Source organism: Pseudonaja textilis, chromosome 1, assembly GCF_049901715.1.
Source record: "Pseudonaja textilis isolate UNSWEBS1 chromosome 1, rPseTex1.2, whole genome shotgun sequence".
Taxonomy (NCBI): Eukaryota; Metazoa; Chordata; class Lepidosauria; order Squamata; family Elapidae; genus Pseudonaja; species Pseudonaja textilis.
Genome location: NC_141990.1, coordinates 274,242,194 through 274,260,304, shown reverse-complemented (window position 1 = coordinate 274,260,304; position 18,111 = coordinate 274,242,194). Strand labels below are relative to the sequence as shown.

The window sequence follows — 18,111 nt, the reverse complement described above, 5'->3', positions numbered from 1 at the left end:
TGGGGAAGCCAGATTCACAACAACTGTTAATAGTAAAATAGAGTAATAAAAGATATGCCTCAATTACCATATGCATAGACTAAGGAAGATTACCTTGATGGAAATATACAGGAACTATTATTTAGAAAAAAAAATATGGCTGACATGCAAGAGTATGTTATTATAGCTAATTTCAATAAAAGTAGTTTTATCCTTCATCCAGAATTAATTTTCAGGTTTGGTCTACCTGATAGGGCTGACATTATGGACAAGTACGTGTCTCACTTGTAAGTAAAAACAACAGCAAAGAGAACGAAAACATTCTTCTTTCATAGACCTATAGGGATTTGCAGCAAGGGGAAGGAGAAAAATGACAAAGCACACAGCACAATGTTGTAACACAAACTCCAATCCTTACATACATGTATGTGACATTATCACTCAAATACAAAAGAGTTGAGTGTGCATTGTCATTTTAGTGTCATTTCTGTTAGGAGCAGATGTCTATCCACAAAACATTGCCTGCTAATTGAAAGATTGAATACAATTAAAAATATTGATTTAAACTGCATGCTGTACTTACTCTACTTTTAACATCTTTTAGTTTGGGAAGTATTTCTAAGCCAAATCCATCTGCTTGACCACGTGTTCGGTTTCCTCCATTCATATAATTTCCAAAAGCCAGAATCAAAGCTAAAATATTTTTCACACTTTTCATTGTAATCAACTCCTGAAAAAGATAGCCAGAATTTATAATATCAGAAAAATATTACATGAAGAAATATTTTGATGTTAGTTTTTCTTTATAAATCTATACAGTGAAATATACTAACAGAAAAATGCTGTAATGCTGAAGGTTTTAAAATCAATTCTGGGCCATGAAATGATTTTAAGAGCCCATATTGCTCAAGTTAATAAAATATTGAATCCAACATTTTTTAGCTAGAAAGTTAATTGAATGGCTTCGGGCCTATTATTATTATAGACCCATAGTGGCACAGTAATTAGAATGCAGTAATCCAGGCTAACTCTGCTGACTGCCAGGAGTTCAGTCCTGAACAGCTCAAGGTTGACTCAGCCTTCCTTCCTTCTAAGGTTGGTAAAATGAGGACCCAGATTGCTGGGGGCAATATGCTGACTCTGTAAACCACTCAAAGAGGCCAATAAAGTACTATGAAGCGGTATATAAATCTAAGTACTATTGCTATTATTAAATCTTTAATTATTTCAGTCATTGAAGAGATAAAAATGGAGGGCCATATATATCACACATACTTTTTAAAGTAGATGAGTTTTAGATGCAGCATATAGAAATAATTTAAAATGTTGATATTTAGTCTGCTTTAACATTATTAGCTGCTAAAGGAAACACCTGATAAATGTTCTGCATAATAAATGAATATAGCAATCCCAGACTTCAACAAAAAGAGAACAAAGCACAGACAAAATTGAAGGGTGCTTGGGAGGGCAGAGCTGGCATTGCGACGATACGGCATGCGATCTTGGAGGTCTGTGATCGCTGCTGATATCTTTGCTCCTATGGTCCTATGGAATCTAAACTGTCCTGAAGAGACGGTGAAAGTGAAGAGCGCATCCTGTCAATCCCAGGGATACTGCAAAGTCCCTGGTAGATCCAGGAGAAGCTCTTCTTGCTAGTGGCAAAGAGGCAGCCATTAAAGCTGCTGAAGTTGGGTCAGCTCCGAAACAAAAGAGAAAGGAAAGAAAGTGTGCCGGTTTGGTGAGAACTTTTTTTTAATTCTAAGATCTGAAAGGACACCCCAAGGAAAAGAAAGAATCTGTAAAAGTTTTGACAGAAGTGATTAAGCGGCGATTTTAAACAAGAATGTCAAAGTTATGTTTTTTTTCTCATTGCTGGATTTTCTATACACGATCTTATATTTTGAAACTGGACTGGTTTATTCTTTTACATTTTTTTTTCTCCTTTTTGATTTTGTAATATTTTAGGCTAGAGGCTCCCTTTTAGTTATTTCTTTTTAAAAAAATATCTTTTTCTTTTTTTAAATTAATACTTATTATATCTTGCTTGGAAAAGGAGGGGGAAAGTGGGGGAAAAAAACTTTGTAACACTGCCAACAAGAGGCTTGAAAATATTCTATTTCCTTGTGACCAGACAAAGCTGAGAAAGAAAGAACTGAGACTTTTTTTCAAGGACATTGCTATTTGATAAGATAGAGGGAAGAGCATGGGAGAGTATTATTGCAGGTGCTCTTCTGGGTTTCTATCAACAGCTGGAGTCTGGTGTTGAAATCTAGGGGGAAAAAAGGTGATAAGTTTTTGGAGAAGAGAGCTATAATAAGAGCCTTGGATAATTAAACAAAGTGCAGTGTGCTCTTTTTACTTTTTCAAAGTTGTGCTATCCCTCCTCACCAGCTTTATTGTATTTCATTTTATCTTTTTTTTCTTGTAATAACTATTTGGGTTTTTGGCTTTGTTGGAGCTTGTCTTTGTTTTTCTTTTTTTCTTTGGAAGTCCAATCTCTACGTTTTCTTTTTATTTTAAAGGGAAAGCTTTAGTATTAATGGTTTTTTTTAAGGGTATAGCCTTTTTTTTCCATTTCCTGGTATTTTTGTTTTTTCATCTACCTTTCTGGTTTATTCTTATACACTTTTTTCTATTTGAGACCTTTCAATTGGATTAAGGTGTTCAAGAACCTGAAGAATTTTTCCTTTTCCTTTTTTTTTTTTTTTTTTCAAGCTTTTTTCTTCATCTAACTACTGATTGGATTAAGGTATACAAGAACCTGAAGAAATTTTGTCCTCCCTTTTTTCTTTTTTTTGCTTATTATTATTGGACTTCTTTTTTCTACTATTTTTATTTTGAACTATAATTGGTTACTCCACAGTTGGATTAAGGTTTAGAAGAACCTGAAGATTTTGAATTGCTTAAAATGAGTAGGAAATTTACAGCTCCTGGTTCTTCAACTTCTACTTCTTCCTCTCCACCATCTGGAGGACAATGTTCAACACAGACATTGTTAAAGCAAGAAAAAGAACAAGAAAAAGTGACTCTGCAGATGATTATGCAAGGAATTCAAAATATTCAAGCAAGATCAGAGAATATTGAAAAGAGAATAGAGAACACTGAACAAAGAACAGGGAAAACTGATGAAAAAGTGGAGAACATCCAACAAATGATGTTGAAGTATGATGAGAGATTCCAAAAGATTGAAGAAGATAAACAAAGAGACAAGAAGATTGGAGATATTGATAATAGATTAATGGTGGTTGAACAAGATAAAAGTGGTATGTTGAGGTGGGAGATGGATAGATCAGAATTCAGAAAATACCCAGAAGAGTGAGAGAGATGAGAAGAGAAGAGAATACTGATTCCTGACTAAAATGCTACTTAAAAAAGAGATGAATTATAGATGGCTGATTCCAGAAGGTTTAATGTTCACATGGCAAGAACAGAGACATAGAATTGACTCAATTGAGAAAGCGGAATTATTTTATACAGAATTTTTTGGAGGGAAAGAGGAAGAGGCAGAAAAAGAGATCTCACTAATTGAATTCCAAGAGGACTGCAAATGGCGACTGAAAAAGAAGAAGGTGCAGTAGGTGGAAAGATGGAAGCCAAAGAACAACGTGAACTAAGATCTACGAGAGCTGCTAAACTTAACTACAAAATATAATCATGGAAGAGAAAAAATTGATTACAATTAATATAAATGGACTTAACTCAGCCGTTAAAAGAAGGAAAACCTTTCATAAATTAGAGAAATTAAAATTTGATATAATTTGTCTACAAGAAGTACATATTAAAAAACAATATGAACAATTGTTGATACAGCCAAAATTAGGGAAAATATTTACTTCCTTGACACAATGTAAGAAAAAAGGAATGGTTTTATATATTAAAGAGACCGCCCCAGCAGAATTGATTTATACTGATGATGATGGAAGAATACTAATGGTGGAAATAATGGACAATAATACGAAAACACTCCTGATTGCAATCTATGCTCCGAATGACAAACAAGAAGAATTCTACAAAAAATTACATATGAGAATAATTGAACTGGACTATGCTAATATAGTTATGATGGGAGATTTTAATGGAATTGTAGACAATAAATTGGACTATACAGCACAGAAAACAATAAAGCAAAACAGAAAGACTCTCCCTAAATCTTTTTTTAAAATGGTAGATGAAATAAACTTAAAAAATACTTGGAGAGAAAGAAATGCTAAAACTAAACAATACACCTTCTATTAAAATAGACACTTATCATGGTCCAGAATAGATATGATATGGATGTCAACAGAATTAATAACTAATATTCAAGAAATAAATATTGAAACAAGTACTTGGGCAGATCACAATGACAATTAAATGGAAAGGACAAAGAAGAAGATTGAGATGGACGTTAAATAATACTATTTTAAAGGAAAAAAACTTCACACAGTGGATGTAGAAAGAATTGGCTTTTTTCTTTAGAGAAAACAAAAAGGAAGATACATCAATTCAGAATGTATGGGATACAATGAAGGAATATGTTAGAGGCTTGATAATAGACTATACAAGGAAAAGAAATACTATGAAAAGATTAGCCTCTAAGGCCTTAGAGGATGAGTATAAAAGACTTGAAAAAGAGCTACAGAAAAAGAACATCAAGCTAAAAATGGATCTAATTAAACATAAAATGGGTCAAATAGAAAAAGAAGAATTAGCACAGAAAATTAGAGGTGATAAACAGAACTACTTTGAAGACGCAAACAAACCAGGTAGATGGTTAGCATATAAATTGAGAAAGGAGAAAGAATCAAGGAAAATATTGCAATTAATAGATGACCAAGGCCAAGTTTGCTATGGTAGTAAAGAGAGGAAGGAAATCATTCGAGACTTCTATGGGAAATTATATATGCAAGAGAATATTGATGAGGAAAGAGTTAAACAGTACTTACAGAATGCTAATTTACCTCAGATACTTAAAGAGATTGAAACAATGTTAGAAAGCAATATAACGATGATGGAGTTAACTGAAGCACTCAAGAAGCAAAATAATGGAAAGGCACCAGGCCCAGATGGACTTCCAGCAGAATTTTACAAAACATTACAAGAATCGTTGAATCTTCCATTGCTAGAAGTTATGAATGAAGTTATGTTAAAGAAGAAGATACCTAAATCATGGTCAGAAGCCTATATCACACTTATTCCCAAAGAGGAGGCCGATCCATTATAAATTAAGTACTATAGACCCATTTCTCAACTAAATGCAGATTATAAAATTTTTGCTTCAATATTGGCAGAAAGATTTAAAAAATATTTAAATAATTTTATTCATCTTGATCAAAATGGATTTTTCCCAAAGAGACAAATTAAAGACAATATGAGAGTAATCTTGGACACCTTGGAATACTACGAGGCACATCCTGAAAAACAAATGGCTCTGATATTTCTAGATGCACAGAAGGCATTTGATAATGTGAATTGGCCATTCATGTTATTACTGTTGGAACAGATGGGTTTTGCTAGAAAATTCATTCAAGCAATAGAAGCTATATACTATAAGCAAATGGCAAAGGTAATGATAGAGGGAGAACTGACAGACTCTATCAATATAAGAAAAGGAACAAGACAAGGGTGCCCACTATCACCTTTGTTGTTTGTGTTAACTTTGGAAGTGCTAAACAGAAATATTAGAGATGAAAAGAATATAAAAGGAATGAAAATCAAAAAGGAAGAATTTAAGCTGCAAGCATTTGCAGATGATCTGGTTTTCAGTTTAGAAGACCCACTAGAAACAGCCTCAAAATTGATAGAAAAGATAGAGACATATGGAAAGGTGGCTGGCTTGAAAATAAATAAAGATAAGACAAAGATCTTGACAAAGAATATGCTATTATGACAAAAGGAAGAACTGGCAGACCTATTGAAAATTCAGGTCACGAATAAGATCAAGTACTTGGGGATATATTTGACAGCAAGATGTAGTACACTAAAAGAGAATAATTATATCAAACTTAAACAGCAGATAGCACTAGATCTGGCGAAATGGGAAAATTTACAACTGTCACTAATAGGGAGAATTTCAACAATCAAGATGAATATATTACCCAGAATTTTATATTTGTTTCAAATAATTCCAATTAGGTTTGGAAAAGATTACTTTGAAGATTTAAATAAAATTGTGTTGAAATATATATGGCAAGGTAAGAAAGCGAGAATAAAGTTAAAACTTTTGCAAGATGCTAGAATTAGAGGAGGATTCGGTTTGCCTAATTGGGAGTTGTACTATCAAGCTACAAATCTGATGTGGGTTAAGGAATGGATAACACTAAGAAATGCTAGATTGTTGACATTAGAAGGACATGATCTGTTGCTGGGGTGGCATGCTTTTTTATGGTATAAAGGAACTAAAACACAGGGGTACTTTAGAAGACATTATATACGGGAGTCTCTCTGGTTAAACTGGGAGAAGATTAAAAGACAATGTTATTTGAAAATTCCAGTCTGGTTATCGACTATTGAAGCATTTTCTTATCCTATAATATACAAAAAGGAACAAACAGATATGGTGAAATATTGAATGAAAAGGGTGAACTCAAATCTATACAAAAACTAGAGGAACAAGGTATAAAGATGAATTGGTTTCATATGCACAAATACATTCAAGGTATGATAAAGATTCTAAAATGGAAGGTTTCTCTGATAAATTGACTGATTTAGATAAGATTTTGACAGATACTGATGAAAAGGTGATTAAAAAATCGTATGGATATCTATTAGAAATTAAATTAGAAGAAGAACAAGTTAAAGAAACTATGATTGCTTGGGGGAAGAATTTTGGATTTAGAGAAATGGCAAAAATTGTGGTCTCAAAATTATAAAATGACAATGTCAACAGCATATAAAGAAAATTTGTATAAGATGTTTTACAGGTGGCATTTCCCCCCAACAAGAATAGCAAGAATGTTTAAGAATAAATCCGAAAAATGTTGGAAATGTCATTAGACACCTGGCTCATACCATAGGTGGTGGACTTGTGCGGATGCTAAAAAATACTGGACTAAAATCAACATGTGGTTGGAAAAAATGACAAAAAATATATAGAATTTTACCTGAAATATATAGTAAAGACTTGAAATATCTGGCTGTAAATGTATTAACAACGGCTAGGATTGTATTTGCCAAAAACTGGAAAAATGAGAAAACACCATCACAGGAGGAAATCATTAAGAAAATATTGGAATGTGCTGAAATGAGTAGATTGACATTTGAAATTAGAGAACAAGAGGATAAACAATTTTATAAAATTTGGGATCTTTTCTATCAATGGTTAGACAATAAAATACAGTAATGAAATATGTAGACTTTTAGAAAATAATAAATATATAAAGATGCACTTCTTATTATATCTACAAAATGATTTTAGGATAGATTTGGGATGATAATATGAACTGTTATAAAATAAACTAAGTAAATTATGATTATCTTGTAAAACATGAATGAATAAAAGTATAGTCAAATGATTAATAATGATACTAAAGTATTTAATTTTTGATTGAAAATATGAGATTATATGCAATGTAATTGTAATTGAAGACTACGAAATGGAAGCACAAAACAATTTGTAAACCAACCGGCACACTGTATGTACACCTATGGAAGATAGCTTGATGTTTTTATGTTTTGTTTGTTTATGTTTGTTTTTAAAAACCAATAAAAACTTTAAAAAATAAATAAAAAAGAATAAAAAAATAATAAAAGAAAAGAAAAATTAAAAATTAAAAAAAAAACTTGAAAGGTGCTTGTGTTATGTGGATCTCACTTGAAGATCCGCATTTTGTACCAGAAGTACAAAATAGCTTTTGCATCAAGAGTTAAGTCTTGACGTGGTGTTGCTTTCTTTGCTCTCCTGACAAGTCCCAGGTCAGTTCCTCCACCTTAATCCACTTGAAGGATTGGGATTCAAAGGGAGGGTTAACTTCCAAAAGAGGTGCAAACACACAAAAAGGGCAAGAACCTCCCTATTTCCTCTCTAGTAGTCTTTGAATTTGAAATCTCTTGGATTCAGAAATTCTCTTCCCTCTGCTGGTAGGTATGTAGGGTTACACTAGGTTTGTTGAGTGGTGACCGGTGCAAACCCTTCTCAACCCTATTGAGGAATATAGGTTAAGTTAGATAAATAAATTTACTTTGGGACCATTAGGTAGTGACTTAGGCCTCAGCCCTTTTTTATGCAGTAGACAAGTAAATGAAGTTCAAACTGCAACTTTGAAGTAATGTAATAATTGGTGTCATGGATCCAACCAAGTAAGTATGAACACAAAAAATATTGTATCCCTACATTACCAAATTTAAAATAAAACTGCAAAAACAACATTCAAACTCAGAAAAATAAGGAATTTTTTTTAAAAAAAGAACATCGTTTTCTGTTTCAAAAGTTTATCTGAGAACCAAATGCCTATTGTAGATTCATGAAAGCTATTCTGACCTTGGATCTCTTTGGAGCCTGTCAGTGTTGAAACCGATACAGAACTTTTCTTTGGGCATTTGAAAAAAACATTTGCAAGATCCATTTATTATGACCTAAGCATTCATAAATGTAAGAGAAAGCTTATAGTATGTCATAATAAATGAGCTGGATTTCCCTATTGTAATTGCAACAATTTGGAATATATTTTTTCATTTATGATTTTACATACATTTTTGTGCTACTGTATTTTATATAAATAAGATATTAATTTAATTTAAATATAGAAATATTTAAGGTGTTTACATTTTTTGATAGAAAGTCATTTTGACTTAAAATATTTGGTATTCATAAAGACTATAAAATCAGAAAATGATATCTGTTAGGAAGCACAACATTATCTATTACTTTAACTAGACTTGAATCAATTTTCTGTCATCTTTACTCAGAAATAGTCATGTTCAATGAAAGAAAATAAACCTTAGAGTGTTACAAATTGTATCACAAGTACCTTACAAACATGATGAATAATGTCAACTTTATGATGAACTGCAATTATCCCTTCATTGAAGACAGATTGAAAGATTATACATTGGGCACGTTCAGCAAAGTTGGAGATCTGAGATAACTCATATAAAAATCTGTGAAAATAGGAGCAAATATATATATTTCAATCAAGTGATTGCATTTTACCTTATATAATCCAACATATCAGAGAAATATTGACAATACATAAAATGAGTTCTTGCTATGATTTAAATTGCGGGTAAAATAAACAATCTTTTGATCTTTATTGAAAAAGATAAATTCAATATTCCAGCATAGTTTATCGCAAATACAGTCTGAAAGAAATAGAAAGGTAGAGATACCACCCTCTGCTGGAGAGAAACAAAACTAAAAACAAAAGTTCTAGTTCCATTGTGGTTATATGACATTTCAGTAAGCATCCCATGACAATTTTATCATTCTCAGGCTTATTCCTAAAAATAATTAATCCTCAAAATAAAAACTTTAAAAAAACTTTGATCCTGTTCTATTTAATATAACATAACCATTCTACTTTCAATAATATGGATCTACTCCAAAGTAAATCCTGCTTACTTCCATAGGGTAGCAAAGTAGATACAAGATTGTATCTTAAACTTCTATCAAAAGTTGATGCTTTGAGTCTTGAGGCTAACTCTACATAACACCTTTAGGTATGATGTTAACAACATTAATCATCCATACTATTACAGTTAATTGCCTTGGTTGGGGATCACTGGAATTATATTGAGTCTCCTTCTGTCCTATGTTTGGGGCCTTGACAAGGTGAAGGGGCTTGTGTGGGTAAATGAAATCAGGGCCTATGTTGTCGGACATGTATATGTCTAGAAGGGTCTCCCAAGGCACACAGGTCATGATGGATACCCCAGACTAACTGATCACATCTGCCAACCCACATTGAACTAACATGACAGATTATGGTCTAATCTTTTCACATGCCAATACAACCTCAAATATAGCTACTCATTTTCCAGAGGCCTGGGTTAAATCAGGCTGGACTTTGGATATAGGAACAGTCAACATTCGAACAAGGAAAATGGATGCTCGACTAGAAGAACTGCTGATTGAACTAACAATATGCATTGGGATATCATAAGATTACATGAAACAAGATGAAAAATTAGTTGAACTTAAAAAAACTGGGCATTTACTCTACACTAGAGATACTGAAGATGGACAATGTGACAGAGTTGGTTTATTCATCAACCAAAAACTGAAAGACTCTGCAGTAAGATTTGAAAGTATATCAGACAGAGTAGCCCAATGCATCATTCAACTGAACAAACAATACAAACTTCAAATCATCAAAGCTTACACACCAACAATAAGCTATAGTGATAATGAGATTGAAGAGTTTTGCAATGATGTGTCCCACTTCAAGACAAAGAAAAAAGCTGATACAAAATACTAATGGGTGACTTTAATGCAAGAATAGGGAAAAAATACCTGGACAAAAAGCAACTGTCCCATATGGAAGTGGTGAACGAGATAATAGAGGCAACAGACTAGTAGATTTGGCTGGTAGATATCATCAAGAGAGTAAAAGAACTGAAATGGAAATGGGTTGGTCACATAGCAAGAAGAATTGATGCCAAGCGGACCACTAAGGCAATCATAGAATGGATCCCACTTGATAAAAAGCATCCATAAAAAGAGACCTAAGAAAAGATGTATCGATGTCATCAGCAAGTATTGTGGGCCCAGTTGGCAAAAGAAAGCTCAGGACTGTATTGGTTGGAAACACGTGGAAAAAGCCTTCATCCTGCAGTGGATAGACAATGGCTAAAAATGACGACAACAATGGCTAAGATGATACTGATGCTGATATACTAAGTATGCCATGCTTTTACTTTGCTTTAGATCCTGTGAAGGCTCCTTATCTGAAATTTAGTTTTTATTATTATTAGAAAATCATTTTACTAATGTTACTTTGCTGGGAATTGGTTGCTGTTTGAGATTATTTTACTGCTTTCAAGAACAATTTTTTATTTTGAGAATAACCAAACCTCATTATATAATTCATGAAGATTTCCATAGAGACAAAGGATATCAACGTTTTAATCAGTTATGCATTAATTAAGCTGAAGTAGAATTCTGGCTCTAATTTAGTGTAGCATCTTCCTTTGTTGTGATCTTTGTATTTATATAAGGATTAAACATGCTGGAAGTCTTCATATTTGTTCTACCTTTCTGTGGATGCAATATAAGTGTTGTCTCATGTTAGGCTTCTCACTCAGTAGGAATAGTTTAGAAAGCCAAACTGGATGATACATACATATTTGTGGACTTCCTTAAATAAAAAGCAAGTTTGGGAGGTTGCCATATAAACTGGAAGTATCTACTTCATTGCTGACAATGGGGAAAAAGAAGTTGCAATCTTCACCAGATGCACTTCTTTCCCAACTTAGCTTTTGCAGTTTCAAAACATCTGAACAGCAGCAGGGTTTGATCATCTCCTTCTGTGGCTATGAAGGCTCTCTTTGATTAGCAGCAATAAGAATATTTTCTCCTACTGTAGCAGATATACTGATACTGATATACCAATCCTTGAACCAGGATACATCTCTAATGTAATGCCATATACCATAACACTTTAATGCTTTTCTTGCTTTTCTTTATGAAAGCATAAAGTTCTCTCCTATTTCACCCTCTTTAAAAAAAATGGATGAAATACTTCCACTTGACAGCATGGGAAAGATAAGTTGCCTTAACTCTTCTTGTGATGCTACATGGCATCAAACATGTTATTTTAGTAACAGGAGCAACAACAGGAGCAATTACCGTGCAACACTTTTGTGGTGGTTTCTACCATCTTCAAAAGGTTGCAACCAAGATGACTGGGGTATAAGAAAAACTTCCCAAGAATACAGAATTTCAGTCTGGGTTTCCAATGCTTTTTTTTGTTTACGGAAAAAGGTGATAGCAACTAGGGGTGTCCTTAACCAAATATATAGCCTGATTCCAACTTAATTTTAACAGGATTGTTAAATCTATATTTTAACTAACAGGATTAGTTTGTAAATATGTATTTCCTACTTTCAAGAAATAATCCTGGGTAACTTGAACTCTCATTCACCTTACTTGGCATAAAAAAGGTAATGGTTTGAAATTATAGTAGCAAATATTTTGATTAATTAAGAAATTCTCCTCCCAGATTTAGCAACGGAAGAAGTTGCCAACTTTTCCAAAATTTCTGCATTCTGAGATTATTATTATTTTTTTTGCAAAAGCACAGGTAGACACCTTCTAAGACTGGGCTATCTACATCAGGTGGCAGCTTGAAGCTGATCTTGGTTTAGCTGTGAAAGCTAAGGAGAGTCAGACTAGGAAACTGCTAGGAAACCAGGAAAAAATGTCAGAATTATAGGCTAGACTGGGAAACATTAAAGCCTGCATTAAAGCCTGCAGAGCACAGCAGTGGCCAAACCACTTCTATACTATTATCAAAAAAACTATGTGAACATGTTTATGAAGTCACTGAAAATCATACTCAACCAAAGGGAAATGAAAAACCAACAATAGGGCATTTGGGAATTCCTTCAGACATGTTGTTCTGTCATAATACTGGACCAAGCATTCTGATTTTCAAGACTGTTTTGAATGACTGGGAAATACGTGGGGCACCTTGCCCATCTGGTCTTACTGTTCAGGTTTGTCCAGAAGCTTAACTTCTTCTTCTGTTGAAGTGTCGTAATGCTGCTTTATCTTTTCCAGTTCATCCTTCTGTGCTCTCTGTAGATTCAGTGACAAAAATATCAGTGAGATTATCTTTCTTATTGTGGCAGCTCGTAATATTTCTACTTTTGGAAGTATGAAAGATTGAATTAGCTTCAACAAGCATAGTTGGTTACAATAAAAACTGAGATCATCTTACATTTACATGGTGCAAAGATTGGACATCTTTGCACCATATTTAAAAGTACAAAGAAAGAAAATATATGCAGCACATACTTATATACTGTTTTTGACCTACAAGAAAAGATGTCTTCCATGACCATATTTCTTCTCCTAGATTGCACCAGTTACATTGTTTGTAAAATCTTCTGCTCTGTTCTACAAACTACTGACAACATACATATACACACTGATGTCTGAATAACAAAAAGTTATTCTATGATATATATTTCAATTCGTTGCCATAAATATGGAAACATAGATACAAACTTTAGTTTGGAAATCTTGATAAATTGATGAGCTTGTATAGCTGCACAAAGATATATATAATAATAATTCAAGTAATTAGATTTCTTAAGCTTCCTGTAAAAAAGGAACTATTTTCCTCTTTCATTCTTCTCAAGATGTGATCAGAGATATCTATTAAACCAATCATCCAATTCCAATGCTTTATTATTAATAAAAATGTTGCTTTGTAACAAAACAGAGAAACAACTTCAACAGTCATTTAAGAAATTTGGATTCTTAAACCATGATACATAGGCATATTGATTTCTGTTGCTCTATTAAATTATTGTGACTAAGTGCATTTACTTAATTCTAAAATATTCTAAAATGATGATGATACTTCAGGTAATTTAATACAGATTATTACAAAATACACAAAGTGGTCCAATCTGTTTTATGAACACCTTTTCCAGTGCCTGAAAGCTGTGAAGGTCTGGATTGGGGCTGAACAGGCTAACCCTGGCAAAATGAGTGGCTATGAGTTTTAAGACTGACTGGCTCCAGTGATTTTGCATTGGAGGGTGCACTTCCCCAGTTAGAATGATTTAGGGCTACTGCTTGATGAACAGGTAACAACTACCACTGGGAAGAAGGACTGTCATTGTGGTTTTGATTACTGTAGCATGCTGTACATAGGACTGCCCCAGAAGAATATTTGGAAGCTGCAGCTGGTTTAGAATGCAGTTTTGTGAGCAGTTTTTAGTGTTTTGTATTACACTAATGCTGCTGTTTTGTATGAACTGGCTCTTCATAGGCTTTTTGATGAAAGATAATGGTCCAAAGCCTTGTGCCAAAGGGAGAGATTCATCTGGTTTTATTTCTAACCCTCAAATAAACAATCAGCATTACTTACATTTTCATATAGTGCTTCCAATGTCTCTAGGTCAACTACTGAATCATCCATATTTAGTACAGCTGTTGAAATAATAAAATAACACATTAATATGCTAACTGACTTTGTTGCTTATCTGTTGCCATGCACTGAAAACACTTGGAGAATAATTTTCTTTTTTGGTTGAATGCTTCTTGTATGCTTCCAATGTCATAACTCCCCCTGAGTTAACTCTCCCACTATAAAAAAAAGGCTACAGTTCTCTATTTTTAAAAATATATATTTTACTGACCATCTTCTCTGGAGATTGGAACAGTAGGATACATAGTAGGTGATTAGATCATTTACAATGCAGCAGAGAGCATAAATGACACAAAAGCAAATAAAAGTATTGTGATTCTCTAATCACTTATAAGTCTTTATAGGCAAGAATTCACTCTGAACCAATGACATATTAATATGCTCTAAACATTTTTACTCATATATTCAATGCCATTACATTTATTTCATGATCAATATATTTAATATTGATCATTATTAACTATGAGATAATAATTAGTAACATACTTAATATTAATGAAACAGAAGCAAAAGTGAGTTCAAGTCTCGTTCGAGATCAAGCCAGGAAAGCCAACTGGGTAACTTTGGGCCAATCACTCTGTCTCAGCCCAACTCACCTCACAGGGTTGTTTAGAAGGGGAAAAGTGTGCTGGATATATTTGCTCCCTTGAATTATTTGTAAAAGTAACAAAGATGGGATATAAATAAATAAACATATGCATAGTAGCTATCTGCATACTGCCCAGATAGGTTACTTAAATATCATTTGCATGTAAAATGTTCTTTATTAGAAAATCAGAGTTGTAAGAGAAATACAACAGAAAAAAGAATGAGAAATAGTCCTTTTCTCGCTGACTGTTCTTTCCTCAACTTTGTGGGATATTGATCATCTTCTCATATTAGTTTGAGACATCATTCACAATAGACTTACCTAATATCTATTATTTTAAACAAATTTATACCCTGCCCAGATAATCAGTCTGAAAGACAATTTTTATGTTAATAGAGGTTTTGCATATAATAGAGCTTTTATTGTTCTGAAAAGATGAAAAAGTAGAATTTAATATAAACTGTGCACTCCTATTTAATGTAAATTGTTTATATAAATAATTATATATCAGAAAGTTATGAGTATAATGATTTTCTTATCCTTTTCCTACTTGCCAGTCTATGAAGTTCCTCAATCACACCATCTGAGGTGCAAAGGGACTTTTTCAAATGGTATTGATTGAGGGGCAAGCAAGAGAACTTTGAGAAAATCAACTTTCCCCTGCCATTTCTAAATTCTTGGGTCATCTCTCTCTCTCTCTCTCCCTCCCTCCCTCCCTCCCTCCCTCTATCCATCCATCTGTCTCTCTGAAGATCTATCATATCTCTTAGTCCAACCCACCTTAGTTGTGGGGAAAATTGGAGGAAAGAGTATTATGAATAAAACAATAATAACGGTGGAAAATAAATAAATATTATATCTGTTTCAGCGGACATAAATTACATTGGAGCAGATATTTACTGTAGGAGATATTTACTGCAGGCTGAGTCCGAGTGTGAGGTCAAATATTCCTTCAGTTGGGAGTCCCTTTTTACCCATTAAGTCCATCCTTTGTGAATTCTGTTGACTCTTATCTAGTGCCAATTTGCACTGACTGTTAATCAATTAGATTCTTTTGTATATATAGCATGTAATGAACTTGAAGTGCTTTGAACTCATCTCCTGTTCCTGGTTGCTTACGCCTGAACTTACATTGAATATATGAGTGTTATGAAATTACTTGCACTTATATTAGGTAAGCTTGATTCAGTCATATTTTTTTCTGTAGAACAAATTGATTAATTTATGGACCCATTACTGCAGAATGACCCCATGCTATGCAATATTGTACTGACCATAATATCAGTTAGCTCAGGAACAACTTGATCATTACTCCTTCAAGCAGAGTCAGTAAATAGCATTTCTGCTGAAGGCTAATTTAATTGCATTTGGATTGGGGCATTTTTTAAGACTGATGTTCCTTTCAAAAATAAAGTGATACTAAGCTATCTTGGAGAACATAAAATGACTATATTGACAGAAAGTTCTCCTAGTAAAATAATCTTACATTTGAATTAACTGCATATCAATATTGATCAAAACTTTTTTTGGCAGTTGGACTGACATATTTAGAAGTTAGATCCTGAAATGACTATTGAAATATTATTTTGCATTTAGAGTAATCTTGGTGAGTTTTTCTTCTGACTCTGGCAGCTTGATTTGAATATATTATATAGACTTCATAAGAAGAAGAAAAAAGACAAGCTGTGAGAAGCCAGTAATTTTATTGGGTTCCTCTACCTCTAAAACTCTGTTATTGGGACAGAATGACCACAGTCTGGTTTCTGAGCACCATGTCTGTAAGGAAATTAGGATAAACATTTTTATATGGCTCTATGGTGTCTGCTCACCACTCAAAATAATTTATATACATAAGGATAATTAGTGCAGTATTGTCCCCACTAGCACATAATGACAGCATGGATAAAAAGCAGATCAGAATCACAAATTCAAAATCAGACATAATAATACTTGGCAGCTGTATTGCACAAGAAGGCAACATGAACAACATATAATTTTACTCAAGTGTTTCCTCTGAATATACTAATAGAAGGACTTTTTAATTGTAAACTTTCACTATTTTCTTTTAAACCCAACACAAAGAAGATGGATAAGAAATGACTAGACAAGATTTAAAGTTTACTATACATTCATTCAAAAGGAAATAACATTTTAGGGTTCTATAGTTTTAAGAGCTATAAATATCATTAAAAATATGTGGTTATCTACTAGTTTCCCAAACTGGAGCCCACATGTCTATAATTTACATCAGATCCAGAATCAAGTCAGAAAAATCTTTGCCAAAATATTTGGTTATGCGCAGCTTCCAAAAATTGATATGGTCAATAAACCAATTAGTAATTCTAACAAAACTATTATTAATCAAACCCAGAAAAGCAGAAACCAGCACCAGACACCCTCCAAATATCAAAGAAGAAACAATGTCACCAATCAACACATCCTCTCCAAACTTGTGTAAGGCAGATATTCTATCATTAAATACTAAATTCTGAATGAGCAAAATATGCAAAAGAAATTCAATTAGTAATTTCAGATGCATTTTAATAACACAAAAGTTATTCCAAAAGTTCCTTCTATTATGTTACCATTTTATAAAAATGCTCTAACACAACAATCTATTTTAAATATAAATGTGGCCTTAAATGCTAGGGATAATTCAATAGCTTTATAAATTCATAAACAAAGATTGCACTACACTTAGATTGTGGAAAAGAGCAGGGAGATGAGTGGGAAACGTTCATTATTGAATCTCAGCTGATCCACAACAAGAATTCTGGCAAATCTTTTGGAATGAACATTCCTTTAAAATGTCCAAATACTGTTAAATAGCATTTTAAAATTTCATAGTAGGTATCAGTTTGAAACAAGAAGAATTACAAGGTGATTTCTTGTCAACAGGGAAATAACAGTAGTAAAGGAGAATCATTTTGATTCCAGCTAAGAAGAAAATAAACTGAAAATGAACCACCTACTGAGGTATGATATATTAACTTGTATTACATATCTCATTTTATGAGGCATAAACCCTATTTTAAACTGGCCTAGAACTATTTTCATTTTTTTATTATTTGGAAGTCAAATCATAAAAGTATAAAATTTCATAGTACAAAATTACTATGTACTTTCCTTATCTAACATTATTCCCTTTAAACAAGACAGACAGCACCTTTTCCATTAACAACAAATGCCACTCTCTCTCTTAAGAAACATCTGTGGCTGATTTTTTCACAAATGTGGCAGTCTTCAATTTGTTGGCTGGTAATCAAATACAAACTTAAACATCTGTCTCCCAGATGTATGGAGCAACATATTGCTTAACTATATAGAATTTGTGAAATATGTCAGAAATGACTGGAAGTAGAATAGTTAGAGATGACTGGAAGAAGAATAGTGTCAGAATAGAAAAGAAAAACACCCTTAAGATTCCCCTTTTAAAGATTTATTTTAGATGTGTTAGGTTTCTAC

General features: G+C 33.0%; 1 protein-coding gene across 4 annotated transcripts in view; it reads right to left on the bottom strand.

Annotated features, from left to right (window-relative positions):
• FMN1 (formin 1) overlaps positions 1–18,111 on the bottom strand; it is a 136,661-nt gene that overhangs the window by 39,474 nt on the left and 79,076 nt on the right. For all 4 annotated transcript variants that reach the window (XM_087921829.1, XM_087921830.1, XM_087921828.1 and 1 more), the window contains 4 exons: positions 13,998–14,059; positions 12,606–12,694; positions 8,928–9,057; positions 563–709 (listed from right to left, as the gene is read on the bottom strand). In XM_087921829.1, coding sequence (XP_087777955.1) covers positions 563–709; positions 8,928–9,057; positions 12,606–12,694; positions 13,998–14,059 — 428 coding nt within the window. The remainder of the gene's footprint in view (positions 1–562; positions 710–8,927; positions 9,058–12,605; positions 12,695–13,997; positions 14,060–18,111) is intronic.